The sequence below is a fragment of the Manacus candei genome, unplaced genomic scaffold (genome assembly GCF_025592945.1).
Source record: "Manacus candei isolate 608988 ecotype Guabito, Panama unplaced genomic scaffold, ASM2559294v1 h1tg000026l, whole genome shotgun sequence".
Taxonomy (NCBI): domain Eukaryota; kingdom Metazoa; phylum Chordata; class Aves; order Passeriformes; family Pipridae; genus Manacus; species Manacus candei.
Genome location: NW_026138074.1, coordinates 6962502 through 6986354, shown reverse-complemented (window position 1 = coordinate 6986354; position 23853 = coordinate 6962502). Strand labels below are relative to the sequence as shown.

Genomic DNA, 23853 nt, shown 5'->3' with positions numbered 1-23853 from the left:
ACTACGTTTTTTGGGTAACATAGATTCAATAAACTAAAAAAGAGCTGGCAAGAAAACCAGGTATGACAGACAAAGGTTGCTTTCTTTACTACTCACTACATTCCTAGTTTTCTCAGATTTTGTTTTCTTACATCCTCCCACACTGTTTCTATTCAACTAACATCTGTTGCTAAAAAAGAAATTAAAGAATGGGTCCAGGTATGTTTTACTTAACATAATAAAACTTCCTAACATTATGAAATGCTAAATCACAACATCAAAATCAAAAGCACAAAGAAACTATTTTGGAAAAACATTTACCTTTAACACAGAGGTCATGAACACTGACATCCCCATCAGCACAAAAATCATCAATCCTGTCACTCGCTGCTCCCGGATTCCCAAAAACTTTGGTTGTTCTCCTGGTGCTGAGCACTGAGATTCAACTTTCAGGCTGTTAACGTGACTTATAGACAGGACAGTTGCAGCAACAAACCATGGTAAACCCATGAGAGAACATATCCCCAACATAACACCAACCATCAGCAGATCAAGATGATAACCACAGCCTTTCTGTAAAATTAAGCAAACAAATATCTTGATAAACTTTCTATTTATATGATACCATATTTCCAACTCAGCCAGTAAATAATCTATAACTATAAAATTACATACTTTGAGAGGGTCTACAAAATTGTATTTGTTCTTTATTAGTCAATTTAAACATTTATTTAGTAGCTGCTGTTAATGTTCCATAAATTTGCAGAATGAATCTGATTTAAAATAAACTTGACTTACGCAACACTAGGTTCTCAGAAAAATTACTTTACCTTCAGTTTATGCTCTTTCCTGTTTATAATAACAGCTGTTATTTGTTGATCCATGAAAATGAGAATAGTACAGAGTAAAGCAGGAACAGCAGCAACTAAGAGTGTCCACCAAGGGTTGCTTCCAAGAGGATCTATGAACCATCCTCGGTCTTTTCGGGTGGGCTGTAAAAAACCCCCAACAACAATAAGAATTAAATGACTATAAGAGAATGCAGATTTTATTGCCGCAAACAACTTCAACGAACAACAGATCAGTTTCTTAAATATGCATTCAGATTTTTTTCCAATGGCTTTGACCAAAAGACTGATTTAGCTATTACAAGTGAACATAACATTTTTGTGGAAAAAATTAAAACAAATCCATTCAATCCCTCATATTTGTACATTTGCACAAAAGAATGCTTCCTTTTCAGTTATAGTATAAAGCAGTCTCTTCTGTCAGGTGAGACATCCATCTTTTCTGAGAGACTACTTGATCAACTACATTGTAAGCAAAAAAGAGACATTTCTGTTTCTATACAACTCCATTGTTTTATTGTCTATAAAACTGTAAGCATTTTCAAAAGGTTTTATTTCTTACTTCAAATTTCTCTGGAACATGGAGCTTAGGAGAAGGTATTCCTATAAAATAGTCAATCAAAACCATGATTACTATGGTCAGAAATACTGCAAAGTCACTGATGGTAGAACGCACCTATAAAGGAAAGACTCGTGTTAAGTCTTGTTTTTTCATCATTACAATTTGCATGTACAGAAAGACAATTTCTCCCCTATGAAAAGTGAAGTCTGTCTACATTATACTATGTCACTGAACATGACATATTTTCTCTGTTTTTTCACACTAAGCTGCCTGCCAGCATATGAAGTTGCATAAGATAAACATTCTGTACATTCAACTACCTCATAATGCTGTTCATCCAATTACCTCATTTAAAAGTGGTTTACTGCAAGAGGCAAAATAACTCCCTCATCATCTTCCTGTCCCCTCAACCCTACTAGGGGACTCAGCCATCACAGCTAGTGTCTTGTAGCTTAAGTCAGTAACATTACTGAAGAGTTCTGAAATCAATATTCATACATTTGATGTTTTAATCGATAGGAGGCAGATAATCTGCAATACATTCAGATTATCAGAGATAATTTTATTAAACGTAAGGAACATTTTGCAAGAGTAGGCTGAGGTTTACAGAAGATCTAACCACTTCATTCTGCCACAAGAAAATGTGTAAATCAGTCCAAGGATCATCATCATATTAGCCTCTATTAGAAAACACATTCCCCTGAGAAACCACTCAGAACTCTACAAACATCAGTAGTCTGGGGAAGGCAATCAACTGTTTTGTACGGATAAGCGAGAAAAACAGCAGCAGTATTATCTCTCCAAATGATATCTGGCAATTCCCATTAACTTAGGGGATTAGGTCTTCCAATGTTTAGAACATCTTGTTACAACTATACCAAAGTACAGAGAAAGAACTGAATTTTCTGCAGCCAATTTCTTTCCTCTAATGTCTTCATTTTTGCAATTATTAGCTAATTTTGGGGGTTTAATTTCCTTTTCTGTCTTAAAATAAATATCATAATAAAAATTTCAATTTAAGTTATAGTAAGGTATTTATCACAAGATAACAATAGTCTCTAATCAGAATTACCTTAGTTGGGAAATAGCGTTTAGTCTTGAATTTCTTAAGGAAAGAGGAGAGGAAAAATGTTGTAAAGAATAGTATGACAGACCAGAAGAGAACATCTGGAATATATGGTCCGTGATGGCCACAAGCTGATCCACGAAACACACCATGAAATTTTAAACATTCCTGCAAAGAGAAAAACTCATTAAATTTCTATGTTTTATACATTTAGTATATTCAATCAAGCTTGCAACTTTTTGATTTAAAACACATTTGAGAACGTCCACAATCCCAAAAAAGGGGGTTCTTTCCTTTATCACTACCTACTCTGAAATGCCAAAAATGTGTGCTGTCTGTTCCAGAAAAGCCACAGCAGCCATCACTGATTATTTCAGGATGCCAAAATGTTGGGAGATGCCCAATTCCTTTACATTCACATTATTTCTATTCTGTTTCTCAAAGCATTGCAAGATAGAATGTATATAAAATAAAAGACTGAGGACTAAGCCCATGAAAAGCAGAAGATCCAACATCAACTTTCAAGCTAACAGACATAAAAAGACCATCTCCTCAGTTTCTCCCTCCTCTTTATTGATGATTTTGTTTTGTTCTGATACAGTTAAGGAAAACAAACAGACTTCGTAAAACAAGATTAATCCAACCATAAGAAAAAAGTTTCTGGTAAAGTAGAAATGCATGGTAAATAATGGATTTGAATAAAAAAGAAAACAAGGTAAGATGATCCCTATCCAAAAGGCTTATTGAAATGCAAAGCAAAAATTTAAAGCAGATGCAAGGAGGTACAAGGAATCGACAAGCCAATAAATCAAACAGTTGGAAACAGCACTGCCAAACCTAGTCTTAAAGGGGAGTAATCACTGGAAATGTAACTTATGACAAGAATTCTTCCTGTTAACAACGTAGTTTGATTACAAGCACAACCAAATCCTGGATCAGTTCCATCTCTCAGGTAGACTAAAGGTGATTCAGAGGATGAAAAGGCATATAAAATAAATAATAAAGTAAATATAAAAACTAAGTCCAAGAGAAACTGCCATTCTAAGTGATTATGGTAAACTAGAAGTCATTAGTGGTACACAGAAAACAGCACTGCTAAAGTCCAAGTAAAGCACTGAGGTTTTAGCATAGTACTTTTGCTGTGGAAAACACATATTTCAGTGTTAATGTCTAGGCTTAGACACAATGGGAGCCCATATACAGATTGCTGTTGCTGCTTTAGTAGCCTCAGATGCCTAAAGTGGGCACACAGAGCTAGTAAATGCAACACAAAATTTATACCAGATCCAAATCAAAGATGTAGGTGGAAACAAGATGCCAGGGTACACAAAGTGGCTGTACACAGCTGCATTTAGTCCACCTCACACCACCCAAGGAACTACTAATCAGCAAAAGTGTTTCTCCCTAAAGCCTCTCAGAGCACTTCCACATAGAAACTATCCCCTCTTTACCTACCCACAAAATCAGATACTGGTATAAAATCCACTTCAGAAGGTAATGCTTTCAACCTTGTTCCAAACAGTTATTTTCAATTTCAAATAATTATTTTCTTCCAATCAATATTTAGGTAGTTCCTTTGATTCTGTTGTAGTCATACCAATGTCCAACAAACTAATGTAACATGTTTGTTACCACATTTTTACTGCAGATTCCATCTTTACATCATCTTAAAAATATTTGTTCATCCTTTCCAGGAAACGGAAGAAACAAAGTTCCTGTTTATTCCCCTCATCATATTCATCTGCACTTCACAAAGACAACTGTGGTGCCTATCAGGTTAAATTGGCTACCTAAAGCAGACTAGTGTAGCATTAGTATTAGCATTTACTAAAATATTAGCATTTACTGCCCTGGACTCACTCACTGAAATCTCTACAATGACTGTTTAAAACCTCATGGAAGGAATGAGAGGGTTCAGAAATACAGTTATAAGGAAAACAAACCACGTTCAAATAAAAAAAGAAATCAGATAAAAAAATATTAATCAAACTGGTATTGTGCAGATATTTTTTATACATACAAACACACAGAGACATATATAGATCTCAGATACTCACAGAAACTGTAAGGTTGCTCCATGCTATATCTTCCCCAGACTTATTCATACTCCTCCACACACGCAATGTTTCATTGCTTGGTTTCTCAGGCTCAGAACACACACATCTGAAGGGAAGAAAAAAAATAGTTTTCCTGCTTTTAAGCTGTATGTGCCAAAATGCAGCAATTTGCAGTAAATTCAAAAATGCTTAAGAGTTTAAGCCGGAGTTTATCTCAACCTTTTATGAAAGAAGCAGAGTACAAGGCTCCTCCTTCCAACAGCATGCGAACTACTGGCATGGTGGGGGAAATCAAGAATCAAAGACACAACTGCTGAGGAGGTTTAACAAATAGTACAAAAAACCCCCAAAACTATGTATTTTAAAGAATGAGAAGCAGGTAAAATATTGACTTAACTATTTGACTGATCTGCCAGTTTTTAAAAACAGAAGCACCTGAAAAAAAAATGAAATACAAAACATATGTGGACTTCTACATATTGTGAGTAACAGATGAAGACAAAAATCCAAATGACTCCACTTTCCAGCAACCCTATACTAACAAATATTGTGTTATTTTTAAATAATTCAACAAACTTGGCACAAATAGTTTTCTATGACTGTGTACCAGTAAAGGTTTTTAGACTTCTATACTGCATAACATCCCACAATGAGTGAATCTCAGTTAGTCTTACTGCATACTAACATAAGAGGAAACAGAGATACTGAAACCATTTCATTTAAAAAACTGGTGTAGATGACTACATTTCAACAACTCCTTTTCAAACTAGACTATGTGACTAGCCTCTAGAAGTTTCTAAGTCTTTTGTCTGTTCTAAAGCTCCGATAGTTAGCCACTTATCTTATATTTGCATGCCTTCTGATCTATACATGACCAAAACCTGTCATGCTGAAGTAAGACACCATTTTTGAGTATGCAGTGAGCTAACTGAAGATATAAATGCATACACTGTTTGGGTTTAAAGCAACTACCTAACATGCTTTTTTTAGTAACATTTTTGTAGGAGTAAAAGTGTCCCTCCCTACTGCACTCTTCTTCACACTTGGACCAGAAACCCTTCTGTCAGACAGGTTGACAGAAGCACACATCAAATAAAAAAATAAAAAAAACTCAAACCAAAACACAATTTTGACTTAATGGGATGTTTTCAAATAAAATTCAAGTACACAAATGATAAGCTTAACAGGTAAACATTTATGTAGAAAAAAGAAACAGGTAATAAGGAAGAAATGAGTCTCCTTTTCTATGAGATTCACTAAGACACTAAAAAAAACCCCAAAGAACCATGGAAGGGCAAATTTGCATTTGATGGTGTGAAGGTAAAGAAGGAAAAAAACCACTAAATGTGCAAAGGCAGAAAGAACCTAGATTTGCAAAGTACAATGTTTTGGGGACTTAAAAATTAGTAAGTAAACATATTTTGTTAACTGAATCCTACAGTAACAGCATAAGGAAATAGGAGAGGACTGAAAAGCAGTAATTCAACAAGGTAGTTGCAAACACAGAATCATCAGACGAGAAAAGAATTGCAACCATAAGTATGATGAGAAAAAAACAAAGCATACTTAGTTGTTAGTCAAGGCAGTAAACATAAACAAGCATGCTGAAAGGGAAGACTGACAAAAGAAATTTCTCAACAAATGCAATGAAGATAGCGGATGCCACCAAGTAGATAAGTGGAAATCCAGAAGAAGAAAAAAAACATAAAATGTAAGAGTATTGAGATTGTCTTGTGGCTCACTTAGATAAGCATGCTTGTTTTGCACGCTCTTCACCATTGGGGGTACAGAGGGGAAAAAAAAAAAAAAAAAAGAGACAAAGAGCAATTGTAAAAGGCTGAATCTCCTACAGCTCTGTGATAGAAAAAAAATACAGGACAAATCAAAGCTGAACACCGTGGCACGTCCTGAAAGACATGATACCTCACAGAGACAAACCAAAGAAAAATCACACTTTCTTCTCTCCACCCTCGTGGCCTGCCTGTGGCAAAACACAATCAGGTGGCGAGGGTTAGAAGACCTACAGAGCAGTTTCTGCCTTATTAGTGAATTTGACATGCTCATATAGGAGTCCAGTGAGGTCCCAGAGCCATTTAAACAGAGGGATGATCAGCCAGTAAATAAAGGGAAATTGGGAAGTGAATGTACTTCCACGGTCCACTCCTGGCAACAGGACCTGGTCTTAAAAGCTGTTAAGACAATAAAGTGAGTGCAAATGTCATGTGTGAACAGAACACAAGAAGCAGTCTGAGAGGGTGTTTGCCTTTTCATCCTGAAAAAAAGTAGCAAAGAAGCATCAGTGTTTGTAAAAGTGAGAAGAGATCTTGGAGTAGACACACAATAGTCAAAACCTTGCCAGGAGTCACGCTGTGTGCAAGATGAGCTCTGTCTTAGCCAGGCAGAGCAGCTGACCAGTGGAATGGTGAGTACTCTGCTCTCCAACTAGGGAGTGACTGCCCAGTGCAACAAGCAGGAACTCCCACCTCAGGTGTATGGACATGACCTCGCTGGGGGCTCCCTCACCACCACTTTGTAACCACACAGGTACAACTAAAACTGGAGGATGTACATGTCCAGCAGGAGGGGGGGCATTAGCAGAGAAACCTGTACTCCTCAAAGATGGTGTGTGAGACTGTAATCCACATGTCTGGGGCAGGAGGGTAAATATTGGTGTGGGTGCAATTAGAACTTTTGGAGATTAGTAACAGAAGACAATTTAAAGATGTATAGGTTCTTACTAGTATTTCTGAAGTGTTCTCACATTGTGGTTTATCTGCTGTATTACTGATACTGATCTTGAACATATGGATCACTGATAAACAGTTAATTTTGTGTTGCTGATGAATCAAAGAACAGCTGCACTTTTGATTTCATTTAAGCTATGTGAAATGAGCAGCTTCTCTCAGCAACGGTGAGCAGAATCTCCTTCTGGCAGGTGTGAGCTCGTAATCCAACTCCTCCTCTTTCAGGAAACTATAATATAAGCTTTGATTTCTAGAAGTAGTAAGGCAGAACTCCTTTTCTGACCTTTAGTAAAGCTGCAGTTAAAGCAGGCTTTGTCACGGCCCCTCATCCCTTCCAACCACCCATAGCTAAGGCAGAGAATTCAATTCCACTGCATCCTGAATAGAATTTTTCTGAGGTTTCTCATGCCCATACCAACCCCAGCATTCCTCCTACCCTTCCTGGAAGAGGCACCCATTGCTAGTTAGTAAATGGTATGTCTCTATATTTTCCTACTTATTTCACTAACAGATAGAAACTTGGTACTTACGAATATAAAGTCAGTTTATTCAAATCATTGTGCATATTGAAGGCATATACTTCTCCCAAATGAAAAAGCTTTTCCAGTGCCTCATAGATAAATATGATGCATATAAGGGCAGCAAAAGCTTCCTCAGTAAAACGAGTGATGTAGCACACAAGGCTGCTGGCATCAGTGGCTACAAGCACAATGCATAGAAATGCAGTCCACAGACCAATGCTAGTTCGCAGGGAGAGGTAGGAAAGATCGTAATCCCTGTGTGAACAAAGAAACAAAAAGTATTAACTGAGCCAAAAATCATGAATACTATATTCTATTTGAAAACAGATACTGAGGCCAAGTTCAATAGGTATTCATCCCTTTTCTCATCCTTGATGTTAGCTCTGAAGGACACAAAAACTTTTTTTGTCTAGTCTTCCACCAAAGCAAAGCAACATTGCAAGGTGTTTCTAGGATTGACAGTGCAACTACCTAGCTTGGGAAGCACCACAGGGATGATCTCTCCAGAACTACCCAGACAGTTTCTCCTGGATTGATCTGCCAATCAACCCTTGCTTACCCCTGCAGAACCAAAACCAACATGTCCATTCACTCAGAATATAACTTTAATTAAAGTCCTAAACACTTCTTATCACTGATTTTCTCATTAAGGTTCATCAGTGCCTCACAGCTTTCCCAAACTATATAAATTTCTCAGTCTCTTGCCACTGCATTTATCATCTTAGACATATACACATTTAATGCACATAATGTTTTCAATTACAGCTATTCTAATAGGTTAGAAAGTTAAAAAGTTCATCGGGCTAATATAAACATCACTTACCTGCAAAATTTAAATAATATTTTTTCAAATACTAGAACTGGTCCGGTGCTTCCCAAGATAGTAAGAGGTTGCCCCGCAAAGAGAGAATAGGCAATCCCAGTTAATGAGGCTCCAAAGAGAGACTCTATTGCACTCTGTTTGGGGGAAAAGAAACTGCTGTAACTATGCTGCCTTTCAGGTTAACGTTTAGCATCACATCTGCATAAATACAGCTTTAAGACGCATTAACTTAGAAACAAGACAAGATGCAAAAACATTGCAATTAATATTGATGTTTGAGACAAGAATAACTTAACACAGTTTTGCAGTAACAATACCATGGACAAAAGATTTTGAAAGTTTCACTCCTGAGAAACATAAAGCCATCCAACTAGAACAAGTTACTAGTCCTGCTAGCTATGGAGGAAAAGCATACCAACAATTATATATATGTTTAAAACATAAATTAAAAAAAAAAAAAGTTACTGAACATGTAGTTTATGGGAAGAATTATCTGTCTCTGTAAAGAAAATTAATATATATATTGCAACATACCTGTGCCAAAACATGATACGGCCTGCCGTATCAAACCTGCATTAGTCAACCAAGCATTACAAAAGAAAAAACAAACTGACAGGTGGAGGTGCAGGGGAAATTACTGAACAATACTGGTTTATGTATACATGACACCAAAAATAGATGAGCAGTAAACCAATGTCCCACCTGGTAATGCATTTCTTTCACTGAATTAAGATAACTACTTCAGTTCTTGAATTAAATGTTTTACTGTAACATTATCTGCTAAAAAATAAACCAGTTAAAATGCACCTCAAAAGGGAGGGGCAGGAATTTTCAATACTAAAATTATACTAAATTTAATTTTGAAAATACTTAACTACACCACCTACCACTATAAGAAGTCATGGACTACAGATTCCTGTAATGGAATTACAGGGTTCCTGATGGAATTTTTAGGCGTTTGCTATTATGCAATTATGCAAGCCTAGTATCTGTGCAATCTTGAGCTCCAATTCAGGAAAGCATCTGAAAATGGTCAAAATGGTTTGCTGAACTGGGGTTATTAAAAATGAAAATGAATCCTTCGTCCATTATATTAGGAAAAAAGATATAATCCCAGTCTCTTGTTCTATTACCTTTGAATTACTGCTTTTGGTTAGTCAATGCATTAACCTTGGGGCTCTCAGTCAGGGTAGCAGGGAGAGGAGTACTGTGGACGTGATGACCTCTGAGAATGCGAGGGAAGGTTTCAAAGACAAACTGTGTACCTTACAGTATCAGCTACTGTGCTTGAACATGTGTGTGCAGTAACTAAATGTTTTATTCAATGATGCACACCAAGTATCTGAAGGCAGGAACAAACCCACAAACAATTCCAGATAGCTAAAAGAAAGAAGGTGTTTAAGAATCAAGCTTTAAAAGGAGTATATTTTCATAATTATACGTGTAAATTCAGAATTTACACTGACATTTTGATAATAATTCCTACATTTAGAGTGGCGATACCAGCATGCAAAAAAGATACAATTTATTTCTGTATTTTCTATCAGCTTCAAGTGCTACATCAATTAACAAAAATGTGAGTCAACGGAAATATTTGGAAGAGACAGAAGAGTTAACTGAATTTTAATATAATACAAGCTTTAAAACTTCATCTAAGTATCAAGTAGAATTTTATATCATTATAAGTTTTACCAGAATCTTAAAATTTGTAAAGGACATGTCTGAATATATGCTTCCCTCCCCTGAAAGGACAAAGCCTTGTTTCTTTGTGATAGATTTAAAAACAGAAAATACACTTCAAACTAGTTTACTCATAAGCCAATTGACACTAAGTTATAAACATTGCTGATATGAAGTAATTTTTCCCTGCTCCAAAAACTCAAGTACAATGATATTCTGGTGAAAAAGGTGCTGGTATTATGTTATATAACGCTATCAAAATTTTGTAAGGACATGATTCACATTCAAATCATTTACAATGAAGAGTATTTTCTGCTCATAAACCTTAGACACTTGATTTTATTGCGACCAACATACCTTTAGTGCAAGCACATACATATCCTGTCCGTTACATAAACACACAATGAACTGCTCGCCATACACCGCAGGCATTATCATCCTCGTAGGCCTACTACTCAAGGCCAGTACATGTTCTTGGCTATCCACCTTGAGCCTCTGACTTTGCCTAAAGTAGGCCTAGTGGGATGGTGCACCTTTACTGCTATTCATTACTTTTAAGTAGCCAAAAAGAAGGCAATGCAAGCCATTCATCCAATAAGGCAGGATAAACATTTTTTACCTCCACTGTGCATCTTCTCCTGTTCACATGGGTTCCCCACATTTTCCACAGCATTTACCTTTTGGGGAAGATCTGCTTTGGGGCAGGCTAATCAAGTGCTGTGGGTAAATTCTTCAAATACAAGTATAAATAAATGAGACAAATGCACACAGTGACTTGCCTCTGAAGGTCTAAAAGCCTGGCCACTACCATTCTTTGTACTCACTATTCTGCCTTGTGTAGCTTCTCCCAGGAGCCCTCCAAAAGTGATTACAGGAGACATACAGGCACAGTATAGGAAAAGAATCGAGGCCAGGCACTGCAGGCTTAATGCATCCTTGAAGTCACTCAAGAAAAAAGGTGCTTTCCTTTGGATGTCAAGTATCAAACCACCAAAAAGCCTAAATAGGTGAGATGAAACTCGTCAAACTGTACACTAAAGGATTCTAGCTAGTTCAAAACTATGGGCTACACATCACTGCCAGTGCCTATTGCCGGCACAAATTAGCTATTTCATAATCCAGATTAAATCATAACAGTTAAAAACATAAATGAGAATATTATCTATTCCAATTCAGCAGTATTCCAAATACAATCAAGCAGGTTAGCCACATTTTTTAAAGCTGGCTAGGTATTGTATATGGGCTAGACACTGAAAAAATATCTTTGCAAACTATTTTACCTAAATGCTGTTTAAAGTCAAATCTGTTTTATGATATTCCAAACAAGGAACAGAAGAAATATGCTAAACATCAACCAAGACCACTGCACTGATACATTTCAATATTACTACTCCAAGTAGTAATTTTGAAATACTACTTGTTGGAGTAGTGATTTGAATTCCCTACATACATATGATTAGGTCCATAAATAAATTTAGGTTGGTATTTGCATCTGGAGTACACAGATATTCTATAAGTGTAAATACAAAACCAAACATACGTAAGTTAGTTTAACCAGATAAGTTATTATCAAGATATTAAAAAGATTTGGCAATTTAAAAAAACTTTAGGACTCCAAAATACCAGGTATTAATTTGCAGTTACAAAAATTTATTTTAATTATTAAAAAAAAACAACCAAACATTCCTAAGAAAAAGAACAGCTTCATCTGTGGGCAGAAACGAACTTCTCAGCTCCACATAGTGTCTACAAAGAGGCAAAAAGTAATTATAACAAATCACAATGGTAAAAATCAACACAAATGTTGTAACGCCTTTCTCGCAAATGTATGAGAAAGATGCATTGCATTTGGAAGTTTATTATTCTGGGGAAAACAACACTGCACATATATTCCAGAATCTCTCAGTTGATTTAATCTTTACTCTCATTTGAGATCTTAAAGTTTAATCTTAACCAAGTATTTCCAGTGTTGAGATTTCTTTGGAAAGTGTTTCATAATTAACAGAGAATAACAACTGAAAGAAATTCCTCAATTTTATTTTAGGTCTAAAAGAAACCTGACCAAAACCCAAAGCTAACCAATACCAAAGTACTTTTTGCCACTTTATATTTCTTGTTGTTCCATTTCATATATGTTTAATAAAACAGATTTGCATTAATGGAGATTTTTAGTACCTAGCCCAATACTTAAAATTGCATATGCCTGCTGTAATTATGATAATTGCATGCTCTTGAAGATTAAAATTTAAAACCCAACTCTTAAAAGTCAGTTAGTTAAATTAGGCAGCATCTTATGTGAAATCCTTCGCAAATGTGTTGAGAAACATTGCCACAGACTTGAAAATACTTCAGCAGATTGGCACTTACAGGCAAGAATCCAACACTTGAAAAGGACAAAGGATGCACTTTGACACTTATAGCATGATTTTTTTATGTTCAAATGTCAATCATTTAGATGAAGATTTATCACTTCTATTTCTTTATGGTAGCTAGCATTTAGGGAAGTGAACACACCTTCCAGTTCTCTGAAGTTCAGGTCCAGCATGATGGCCTTCTTCTTTGAGAGTCTCTCCTGTAGGAGTAGATCCATTTGGAAATTTAGGTGCCTTCCTTTTCTCCTACAGAAAAGACAGGGGGGAAAAAAAGGAAAAAAAAACAAAAAGAAAAAAGAGAGATTCTCTGAGTCTATGAAGTATAGTTAAAAGACAGCGTGCAGAGACATTATGCCTTCCAAACCTTTTTTGATATTCCCAGATTATCAGTAGTCCTCCGTTTGCCAAATTCATCTTTTGTTGTTTACAGACAACTAGAACTGTACAACACTCTCCAAAACATCTTACTAGTACCCTGCACAACAGTATTAATCTTTCCTCTTTCTACAAGAAATAGGTTCCTGAAACATGATAAAACAAAGCCTGGCTTTTCAAGTAGAGGCTCAACCATGAGACCCAGAAATATTGAGATACTTTTTCTCAACCATTTCCAGAGCAGAAGCCTCTAGCACTTTATGACATGCACAGTATTTAACTGAAGTATAAATGACAAGTCACTCCCCTCCTGAACAGGCTGCTCACCAGCTCCTCATAAATTTCTCAGCTGAATTTTCCTTCCAAAAAACCTTGAGTCCTGCTTATTTTGGAAAAAAGTTACATGGTAGCCTCAGGCAATTCACCAATAAACTGCATTGCTGTCACCCCCTTCTATTCCAGCGGCTCCACCGAAACACCACTAGACTCAACCTTCTGAACCAAGAGCATTGGTCTCTCCCCTGCTTTTGATCCCGTCGGCCCAAATTCCCCTAAGCTGTAAAGAGGGAGAAGGAGAAGAAACAATCTTTCTAAGGACTCACTTTTCCTGGTTCTCATTCTAAGCCTGTATCATCACAACTGAGTGGTATGATCAATTTTTATCTATTTCATAAATATTCTGCGAACACTATAAGCTAGACAAAATACATTAAGGCATTTCAATCAAAGCTGCATGCAAACAGAAGTTCTTACAAGAATAAAAATATCCTTGCTGATCATTTCTAGACTGGTAGCAAAATTTATAATACGAACTCAGGTACAATTTCTGACCAATTCTCCTACTTCTCATATGAACTCATTTCAGTACTTCAGAAGGAAATATAGTAAATACAATTTACTTAACAGCATAGCAGAAAACTGATTAATGTCTTTTTTCCCCTCTTCTTTTCTTCATGTCTCTTTTTTAAATTTTTTTTTAACTTAAATTGACAATCCACTTTTTCTTGCAAAATAGATGTGGGGACTTTCTTGATGGTTTTCAGCCAAAGGGATATCAGTTAGCAGTATGCCCAGGTGGCCAGAAAGGCCAACGACATCTTTGTCTGTATCAAGAATAGTGTGGCCAGCAGGACTAGAGCAGTGCTTGTCCCTCTGTACTTGGCAGCTCAAATCCTGTGTTCAGTTTTGGCCCCCTCACTACAAGAAAGACTGGACTTTTTTTTTCTTTTACCTGGGAAGGAACACTTTTTGGCGGCTCAATTCGTATAGAAGGATCCCACTCTCCTGGAGGCAGGACTGTCACTTGGTCTAAAAATTCATCAATTCCTGACAACAAATCATTTCGGTCTTTTGCTTTATAGGCAACATCATGGAAAACCTACAGGAAGAAAGTACTCAACATTTGTTTTTATTTTATTTTTCTGAAAGAGTAACTGGTTATCATTATATAATGATTACACTTCATTAGTTTTAATTTAAAAGACCTGGAAAATATAGGTCCTGAAAAGTTTGACTTCTGCTTTACCTGCATACTTTTGCATTAAAAGCTACCTGTATGCACTGCCATAAAATGAGGCAGTTTTATCTTCAAACTCAGAATGAATACTGAGTTCACTTTTAAAATTAAATTAAAAGTTAATCTTCAATATTCACGCCATCAAATTCATGTACTATTGCCTGAATAATTCTGCCCTACAGCCACTGTACCACTGTGCTGTGCTAAATCAGGACAGAAAGTATTTCAAATGAGTTTCAAACCAAAACACGAGTTTTTATTAAGAATAAAAACTTCATTTGTATACATCTAGCTTAATTAAGTTTAAAAGACTACTTAAAAAGCACATGAAAACAATCCTCCAACTATTAAAAAACAAAACAAAACCACTGCACTGTTTTACAGATGACAACAGAAAACTCTGAATTGACAAACAGGCAGTATAAAATAAAAAAACAGTCCTTGAACCCCAAGATGTATTTTATACACAGACAGAAGAAAATGTGCTAGTTTTGCTATTAAAAAACTGTCTGCAGAAGATGATCCTAAATTGCTTCTGTACGCTTGAAACCTGAACTGTTTGTCTCTAATTACCTGACCATTAAATTATCTGATCTTAAATTAGATCTTGTAAGCCTATTTAGGTCTTTTTAGACCACTAAATAATTCATAGTTTTTCATATTTCAATGATCTACAGTATTCCTAAAAATCAGATCAGCCTACCTAAAAAAATCAGAACATGCAACTAAAGCTTTCAATATTCAGTTCTCACATTGAACAAAAACTCTATTCACAGGCTGGTTACTCAACTGCAAAATGACAATTTTTTGGTTTACATTTCCAAACTTCAAATTGTGCTAGAGTAAAAAGTACTTGAATTTCTGCCAGATAACCCTAAAAATTATCAGTAATTCAGTAGGTGGCGCTCAATGCAAAGCCAAATTTAAAACATCCTAATTCTGCTCAGTAAGATGGCAACGACCTTAAAAAGTTCTGATTCCCCTGTGGCCTTTAAAACCAATAGGGCTCTTAATATATGACTTCAAATGGCAAGAAGAATTCTAATTTTAATTATTTGACCTTGGTTAGATAAAAAAATACCTATGATGACTCAATTGCATGCATTCTTAAAACCTTCTGTCCTGAACACTTACACAGTTTGTTGTGTCCTTTTTAACATACAGTGATTCATATCAAAACCAGTTCTATATAGTCTTTCTGTTAACTGATTTAAAACAAAAATGAAATCTATACACCAAAGCCAAAATAACTTTTTCAGAAATGCATTTAGGATTTCTTCAAGACAGACAAAGAGGAAAGTTAATTTACCATGATCTACTTCACCAACACAAGAAATAATTAACCGTTATTTATTTAACCGGTTTGCAGGGGTTTTTTCTTTAACCTGTCACTCCAAAATCATTTCTTGAAATCAGGTGGTAAATATATTATTCTAGACTTTAACTACAAGCATTTAAAATACATCACTCACATCATCTGTCATAAGTGTTGCTATTGATCTTCCAATTTCATGGTACTGTGGAGCTTTTCCTACTGGTCCCAGTAATAAAAACAAAAACCTGTGGAGAAAGCAATGGAGCTGAATATGGCTGACTCATCTGCATGTACTCAGAAGGGGTCTTTCAAACTAATGTTTAAGCAAAATTTAGTAGTGAAGTAAAAATATCATTTTTACCATTTCAGATCTTAAAAGACTGCTGCAACACTGAAAAAACTTGCCTCAAAGTCATTATAGGAAGGAATTCAAATCTGAACCAAAATTTCTTCAAAAATCTTCTTAAGTAAGCCTAACGCATATGTTAACAGACAGTCTCTATTTCCAACCCCAGTAATAGTTATTGCAATTATTTTTTTATTAAAAACAGAAGAAACAAAAAACTCCACCAAAACCTTGAACACAAGTAGCATCTTATGAATTCAAAAGGATACAAACCAAGGAGTAAAAAGTAAAACCTCAGTCATTTGTTTCACAACCTTCTTCCTATAATCCATGAAAATGAAGTTCCTAAGCACAACACACTTGAAAGAAAGTAACATCATCTTTTATCTCACAGTACAAAAAGCTCAATTCTATGTCTCCTTTACAAATTTACTACCCTTATTGAAACTGATAGTGCATCTTCAGGATCCAAGCATGCTATTCCAAATCTGCAAGTCTACACCATTCTAAAAACTTAGAACAGAATTTTAGCTACATTAATACAATAATCTGTATGCAGAAATTTTGGAATTTTCCAAAAAGCATAAGCACTAATGTCAAGTATCCTCTGAAAATTCTCACATATATTTTTGCCTTTCAAAAGAGTAAGCTGAAAATTACAAAGATAAACAAACACTGAAAAAAAACACCAAAAAACATGAATGTACAAATGTTGCCAAACACCACATAACAGCCCCATACATCAATGTGCCCAGAAAATCAAGTGTCCTCCATGATGACTGATGAAATGATCTGCTACCTTCATCATGGATGGGACCAGCATTTTGATATTCTGAACATCTGTAGTAAACATACCCACAGTATACTTGTGAGACCCATGATTCTGGGGGAGTAGGGGTGGGTGCACTAGACTGGATGGCATATTGCAGACTGAAAACCACTTCAATGTATTAGCTGCAGATTGGTTACTCTAGTGTTAATCATGTAGATTTGAGCACATAATAATTAAAAAAGGTCTTTCTACCACCTAGGTTATTCATATACAGAGTATTTGTATAGAAAAAACAGAGATTCAGGTCAGACAATCTTTCAGACTTAGTGAGCTCTTCCCCACTGACAAGCTGTGTCACACTGAAGGGAATTATAACAATCTTCATGCCCATCTTTAAAATGGCAACACAAGCTTGGAAGACTCACTGCTTTTACTCCAAGTCATCTATCAGTTTCAACTCCTGCACTTGCTTAAAACAGCATCATAACATATTTTATGCATTCAGAGAATTTTATGGTAGATCTCATTCATTCAAATTTTGCAGCAAATGACTGGCATAATGTTAAACAAAACTCTACACTTCTTGAGCTTAATACAGTATACATAAAAACTTTCAGCTACTTGAGATCTTAAATATTGCATAAGTAAAGCCAGACTTTACAGGCATTTATTTACCGTGTAGGAACTGGAACCTCTGTGAGACCCGAGAGGAGCACAGCAGGGGAGAGCCTCACAAAAGCAATAATGGGTCTTTCTAAAAAATCTACTTCTCCCACTAACACATTTGATGCTTCTGCTCCTGAAGGAATTTTCCTCATGAAGTTCATATCAACCTATTCATACAAAGATGAAACAAGTGTTTTTATTCCCTTACATTTTTTAGCAGAAATTTTGTAACATAATTACATTTATCAGTATTTACTAGACATTTATGCTACAAAGAAAAATTAAAAAGCAAATTAAGTATCCCACAGTACAGAAAAGACAAACACATTTAGAGAATGTCAGCCATCCAGCCAAATAATAATAAACTATTTTCTATAAGTTAGAATTACTAACACCTAGAAGACTCCAAACTGCATAATTACCTTTCTAATACTATAATGACAAACATTTTATGATAGGACATAAATTAACAAAATCTATGCACAATTAACTAAAGAGAGTTCATGTAATTACACATGGTTTCTAGAATGCAGTGAGTTATTTCGCAGCTGTGTATTTCAAATGCGTCATAATTTTGAAAAATAATCTGTATGTTTATCTCTTCATCCATAAAGAATATGACAGCTGAAAATCTTCACATCCGTTTCTGTACATAATTACACAAGTGCATTAGAAAGCGGTGCAGGACATGAACTCTGTGTTCACATACACACACACAAGCACCAGGTACATCGTTAGCTAGGGAACTTACAGATGGCCTCTTGAGTCCCACACCAAGTGTGCCACAACTACAGTGCCAGGAGGCTGACTCCTGTCCAACAGGAGACAAGGCAGGTGTACACAAGGACAGGCCAAGCAAAAATACAAAAACTGTGACAGAGGAGCAGGAATATATGGTACCTACTATGATTAGATCAGAACTACACTGTAAGTTAGCTTTCCTTACACATAACTATTGAACTTGGCAAACCAATTCTCTTACTGTGTTTCGCAGTACAGATGACACTACAGACTAAGTTTTATAGTAAAAGCCATAATGGAACTTGCCCAGGAAATTTAAATTATGAAAGAAAAACAACAGATTTACAGTAGATTTTTTTACAAGGTTTCCTTCAGAAAGTGATAGTATATGTTCCTAATGATTAAGAGGTACAGTAACTTTTGTACAGGAAACTCATAATACATGTACAGCAAATCCTCTTTAAAAGCTCTCTTCAGAAAAAAAAAAAACACAAACTGAAAAACAAACAAGAAGTCGAAGGAAATCTACAAAATTCTTTTCACATGAGACTCAACAGTAGATCTGAAAATACCTCCATCTGCATGAGAAAGTACAGCAGCTGCACTCTTACGTTACCAAAATACTGAGAAAATCAAACAGTACGTTCCATCCCACTGGGAAGAATTTCAAAACATGTGACACATCTAACCTAGACCATATTCTGACACTTGTATGTACAAGTTATCTCTAAGTACCTATGTCTTGTGTACACTGGTACATGTCTTAGTTGTAACTAAGGGGGAAGTTACAACCAGCACATTTTTTGTTTCACAATTAATTTGTGCTAAACACTAAGGTATTTAATGTTTACTTACCTTACTAAAATCAACGGTGCTGTTTTCTCTGCTTCCTCCTGTCCCAGTACCTTTAACATCTCCACTTTTCCCAGTGTCTAAGTTTCCAGGTGCTGACTGTGGAGATGCTAACAGCCCTAAATTAAAACAAAGAAGTTAAGTTCAAAATGGTGCATGAAGTGAACGGAGTGTGCAACACTACCAAAACTCAATGTGGCAGCTTGCTCAAAGCAAATGTGCATGTTATTCAGTACAAGTGCCCTACATTAGTATCATAAATGCAACACTAACAAGTCACTGTGTTGCCAAATAATGACACAATTTAAAAAATTAAGTATTGCCCAAATGATGGCCATTTGCAAAACAGTCACCAGAAAACATCGCAGCTATTTCAATCGCAGAAAAAATAACTGCTGACATTTTAGTCATAACTGATATAGTAGTTAGTATATAGCACCTTCACCATACTAAGAAGTCCTCAGACACCAAATACAAACACCTCTGCTATCTAGTCTGCTGTGTGGCAGCTACTGCAATTGTAAAAAGCATCAGGAGGCCTCAGGCGACAAATACAAGGAATGATATCCTAACTAAGCTGTACAAGTAAATTGTGTACTGCATGACGGATAGACAGTTTGCAAACCATGATTTCCATCAACAGACCAAAGTTCCTACTATTCATCTGACCAGATGTTACTATATGGAATATACACTTTAGCTGAAGAAGCATGCACAATGAGGTTATTCAAGCTCAACATACAGCTTCCCGCTAACACCTGCACCAAAACAAAACCATCTTATGTAGCTTGCTACACTGCCAGCAGCACTGAATTGCAGGTTCAGTAAAGGATGCAAAAGTCAATGTAATCCAAGTGTTCATACACACTGAATTCCATGTTGCGTCATATACCCAATTAACATTTAAAAGCTGGTCTAGGCACGCATAGTCAAGCCCAAATCCCACCTTTTGGATTACAGAGCTTTTGTTGTTCAGTTTAACATGCACTAGAAGTGCAATTGGCCTTCTTGCTTGTCCACACCTCTCAGCTGTGGTGACAGAACATGTTTTCACATGCTTTCAAAACCACATCTACACAAAGACTGAAGTCTGAACATCTATTACAAAGAGAAAGTTTGTATTTAAATCAAGTGTCACACTAGTCAAGATAAAAAATTAAGTCATCAATGGCTACATTTGGGCTATTGTTCTATCATAATTACTGTCACGTAACTCTTTGCATACCTCCATGTTTATAATTTAGCAACCTCGATATTTTTTAGCATTCAAATGACAACTGAATTCATTCTATTTCACCCCCATATTTGTTTCCAAAAAAACTCTCTCCAAGAGTCATCTTATCAACAGAAAATATGCAGGTCCAAGCCTTTACCATTAATTTTCATTCTTACAGTTCATAGGGATATAAGTGGTATGGGTAGTTTTTCCGAAGCAAAAATCAAATGAAGTTAATAGGTTGTCATTTCCTTCATAAATCCTAACATGCACAAGTAATGAGCTAACGCTATAAATACTATGTTCAGTTATCTAGACAACAAAAAATCCCCCCAAGAAAACATATTCTACTTTTCTGCTCCAAGATTTAAGCATCATTCACAAGAATCACAGCATCAACCACCTGTGAAATCAGCTGATCAAAAGTATTTAACTGCTTAAGAGTTGATGTGTTTGTAGAACTAGAAATAAATATTAAACGGTTGTTACAGAAGAGCAGCATAATATAAAAGTTTATATGTATAAACTTTTTCTACTTTGTCCCCTCTTCCAGTACAGGAAACTCAAAATGTTTGTAATTGATGAAAGATGAGTCATAATGCATCATTCAGCACTTTTCAGAAATGCACTGAGAGCAAGAGCAAGCAAAGACTAGAACAAAAAGGGGAACATCAAGGAGAAGGACAGAGAATAAGGATTCTACATATTAGCATAAACACTTATTATTTCAGTACCAAAGTGATACTGATTCTTCTAAAAGGTTTGCCTTCAAAATTTCTCCAACCACTCATATATGTTCAAGCTTACAAGTTTCAGCACTGACATTTGTCTAATCTTAGTCCTTTCTGCTGGCCTTGCAGTTGGACAGACTGCTGCTCTCACAAGACAAAACTGCTTATACGTTTTCAGACCTGGGCAAGCATTTCCATATGACACTGCATTTCATTATGCATATCAATCAATCTGATGTTTGCAGAGAAACTCTGAATAAAAAGTTATCTTCTCTAATACTGAAACAGTTCAAATCTCACACTAATAAAAGAACTTATTTCCCTCTCTTCTCCGGTTCAGTAGATGCAAACTCAGAGGCTACTGCAAAAAGGACAACTACCTAGTAGTACTTTTCAGACTATGAGACAGAGAAATTTATCATTACCAAGCTACCAAGGGGATCATTAAAAACACACAGTACTCTTCTTGATGTTGTTAGTTAGGCAGATGTACCACCTGTCTCCTCCAAAAGACAACAGTGGATTGAGTGTTGAGTAATTTGGATTATAACCTCTTAGGATCACTCAAGTCAAAGTATTTATAACTATACCTTCACTAAAGATCATGTGCATTTTCTAGCAATTGTCTCACATCTCTGCTTCATATAAGATGAGGAAGATATGAGTTCAACACCTAAGCATGACTATTTCAATGTAATTATATAGGTAAAGATTATATAATAAAAAACTTTTAAATATGAAGTCATACCATATTTATATTTGAGGAAATAAGAAGCAATTTTTAAAATTAAATTCCAATGCAGTCTTAATGTGAAAAAAATTACTAAGAGAAAGCAAGTATGAAAACCTTTCTGAATTACTATTTTCAGTAAGTAATTATTTAAAGAGCAAAGTTGTTTTAAATGTTATTTTGCTCAGTTCTAAAGTACACTTATCAGTGAACCAAAAGACCTCTCTGCTGCTTTGCTATTGCTCAGACATCAAGAAAGCTCAAAGAAAGTTGGTGAATTAACAGTTCATTTTTAGCTGTGACACAGTTCTCTTCCTAGCCTTACCAATGGAATTCATTATTCAATAGTTCTTCAAATGATAGCAAAAAAAAATTAAGAGAACCTTTTGTCTGGTTGACTTACTACGAACTGATGACTGGTTGATGAAAATTAAGTGGTAGACAGAAGGTGTGTCCCTCTTCCCTCCTTTTACAGTAACTCACATTAAGCTCAGTAACCTTCCAGCTATTAATAGTAAAGACTAAAAAATAAACTCTGAAGAACACAAGGCCAAGGACAGATGAATGCTAAACAGAAGAATGTCACCTATTAGAAAATTAACACAGTTCCTAATGCTCACAGGAGGCAAAACCAACTCAATCACACAGATGTGGAAAATGTATTCAGATTGCAATATTATGAATTACTAAAGAGGTAATACAGAGCATACTCTATTGTAGAATAGAGCAGGAAGATTTTTTTTTTTAATTAACACCAGGAAGATTACTTCTTCCTCAGGGTTTCCTTCTCATTCTGCTTCTCAAGAAAAAGATTAGTCCAGTTGCAGCTCTGAAGTCATAGTCTGAGAATGTCTTCAAAGGCATCTCTAAGGAAAAGGTGTCTTTCTGTGGTCAGATGATTACTTGAATTAAAAAAAAGGGGGAAACCCCAGAAAACAAAAATGTCTTCCATCATCGTTGGTGTTTAACATTCTCTGAAAAGACTTTTACTTATGATTAACTAGAAAACCATCCCTTTCAGATTTTTCCTTTATGAGAAACATCGGAACAAAAGCAATTTGAATGCAATTTGGAAATTCTGGCGGAAAGCTTTATTAGTGATGATAATAATAGCATAAAGTACTTTATTTTCATTTGTTTGTCTTCTCTTGTGTTCTAAAGACCTTGGGTCTGGCATGCTGTCATTCCTGTCAGACAAATGAGAACTGGAAAAACAATTACAGCTGTTACGTTACTTCTGGTTTCTAATTACCTTTGCAAGATGACCCATGAGAGAATAAACTTCATGTGAATGCTCTTAATTTCCCAAAAGGAAGTCAGAGAAAGAGGTTTTTGTTTGCTTTTCTGAATTTAAGTAATGACGAGGCCCCTATACTTCATCTGAAGATAACAGCTTATGACACAGTTTGCTCTTTCCTTTTCAGTGACTTGGTTGCCAAATATGAAAAGGCAGACAACCACAGCCTTTTCTCTATCAGCATTGTTTCACTGCTGTATGTAACAATGTGCTCTTATTTATTAAACAAGTGAGGAAATAGCCAAGAAAAGCCTCACCAATGGAAGACCTGTTTGAAATCAGCCCCTCTCCCACCCCACTACACACAGGTCTAAAGTAGACAAACCTATACACTAAGTTTTGGCAAGACAAATTTCTGAGAAGGGGAGGAAAAAAAAGGCAGGAGGAGGCTGAAGGCTGAAAAGAAAGATGATCCCTGCCTTAAAAACGTGATCTACCTAGAAGTATCATGAAGTCTATACCTAGGTAATAATTCTGCAAAAGTAAAGCAAGTATAAGACTATGACTGCAGAATGCATGAGTAATGAAACTTTTACTAAAAACAATTCAAGAAAAGTTGGAATGTTTTGACAGTTTCTTTCAACTAATCTATACATCAATATACCTTTTTACATATAAAGAACAAAGTCTTGCAAGACAAAAAA

The 23853-nt window shown here is 35.7% G+C and overlaps 1 protein-coding gene across 11 annotated transcripts in view; it reads right to left on the bottom strand.

The window, feature by feature from the left end:
• The window catches only part of SLC4A7 (solute carrier family 4 member 7), a 93811-nt gene that overhangs the window by 13238 nt on the left and 56720 nt on the right, over positions 1 to 23853 (bottom strand). For all 11 annotated transcript variants that reach the window (XR_007904749.1, XR_007904750.1, XR_007904751.1 and 8 more), the window contains 13 exons: positions 19239 to 19354; positions 17652 to 17809; positions 16016 to 16103; positions 14259 to 14405; positions 12795 to 12898; positions 11105 to 11279; positions 8601 to 8734; positions 7787 to 8032; positions 4513 to 4618; positions 2462 to 2623; positions 1390 to 1503; positions 810 to 971; positions 301 to 552 (listed from right to left, as the gene is read on the bottom strand). Coding sequence is in view for 7 of the 11 variants with exons in the window: in XM_051788962.1 (XP_051644922.1) it covers positions 301 to 552; positions 810 to 971; positions 1390 to 1503; positions 2462 to 2623; positions 4513 to 4618; positions 7787 to 8032; positions 8601 to 8734; positions 11105 to 11279; positions 12795 to 12898; positions 14259 to 14405; positions 16016 to 16103; positions 17652 to 17809; positions 19239 to 19354 (1964 nt within the window). In the remaining 4 variants the exon portion in view is untranslated. The remainder of the gene's footprint in view (positions 1 to 300; positions 553 to 809; positions 972 to 1389; positions 1504 to 2461; positions 2624 to 4512; positions 4619 to 7786; positions 8033 to 8600; positions 8735 to 11104; positions 11280 to 12794; positions 12899 to 14258; positions 14406 to 16015; positions 16104 to 17651; positions 17810 to 19238; positions 19355 to 23853) is intronic.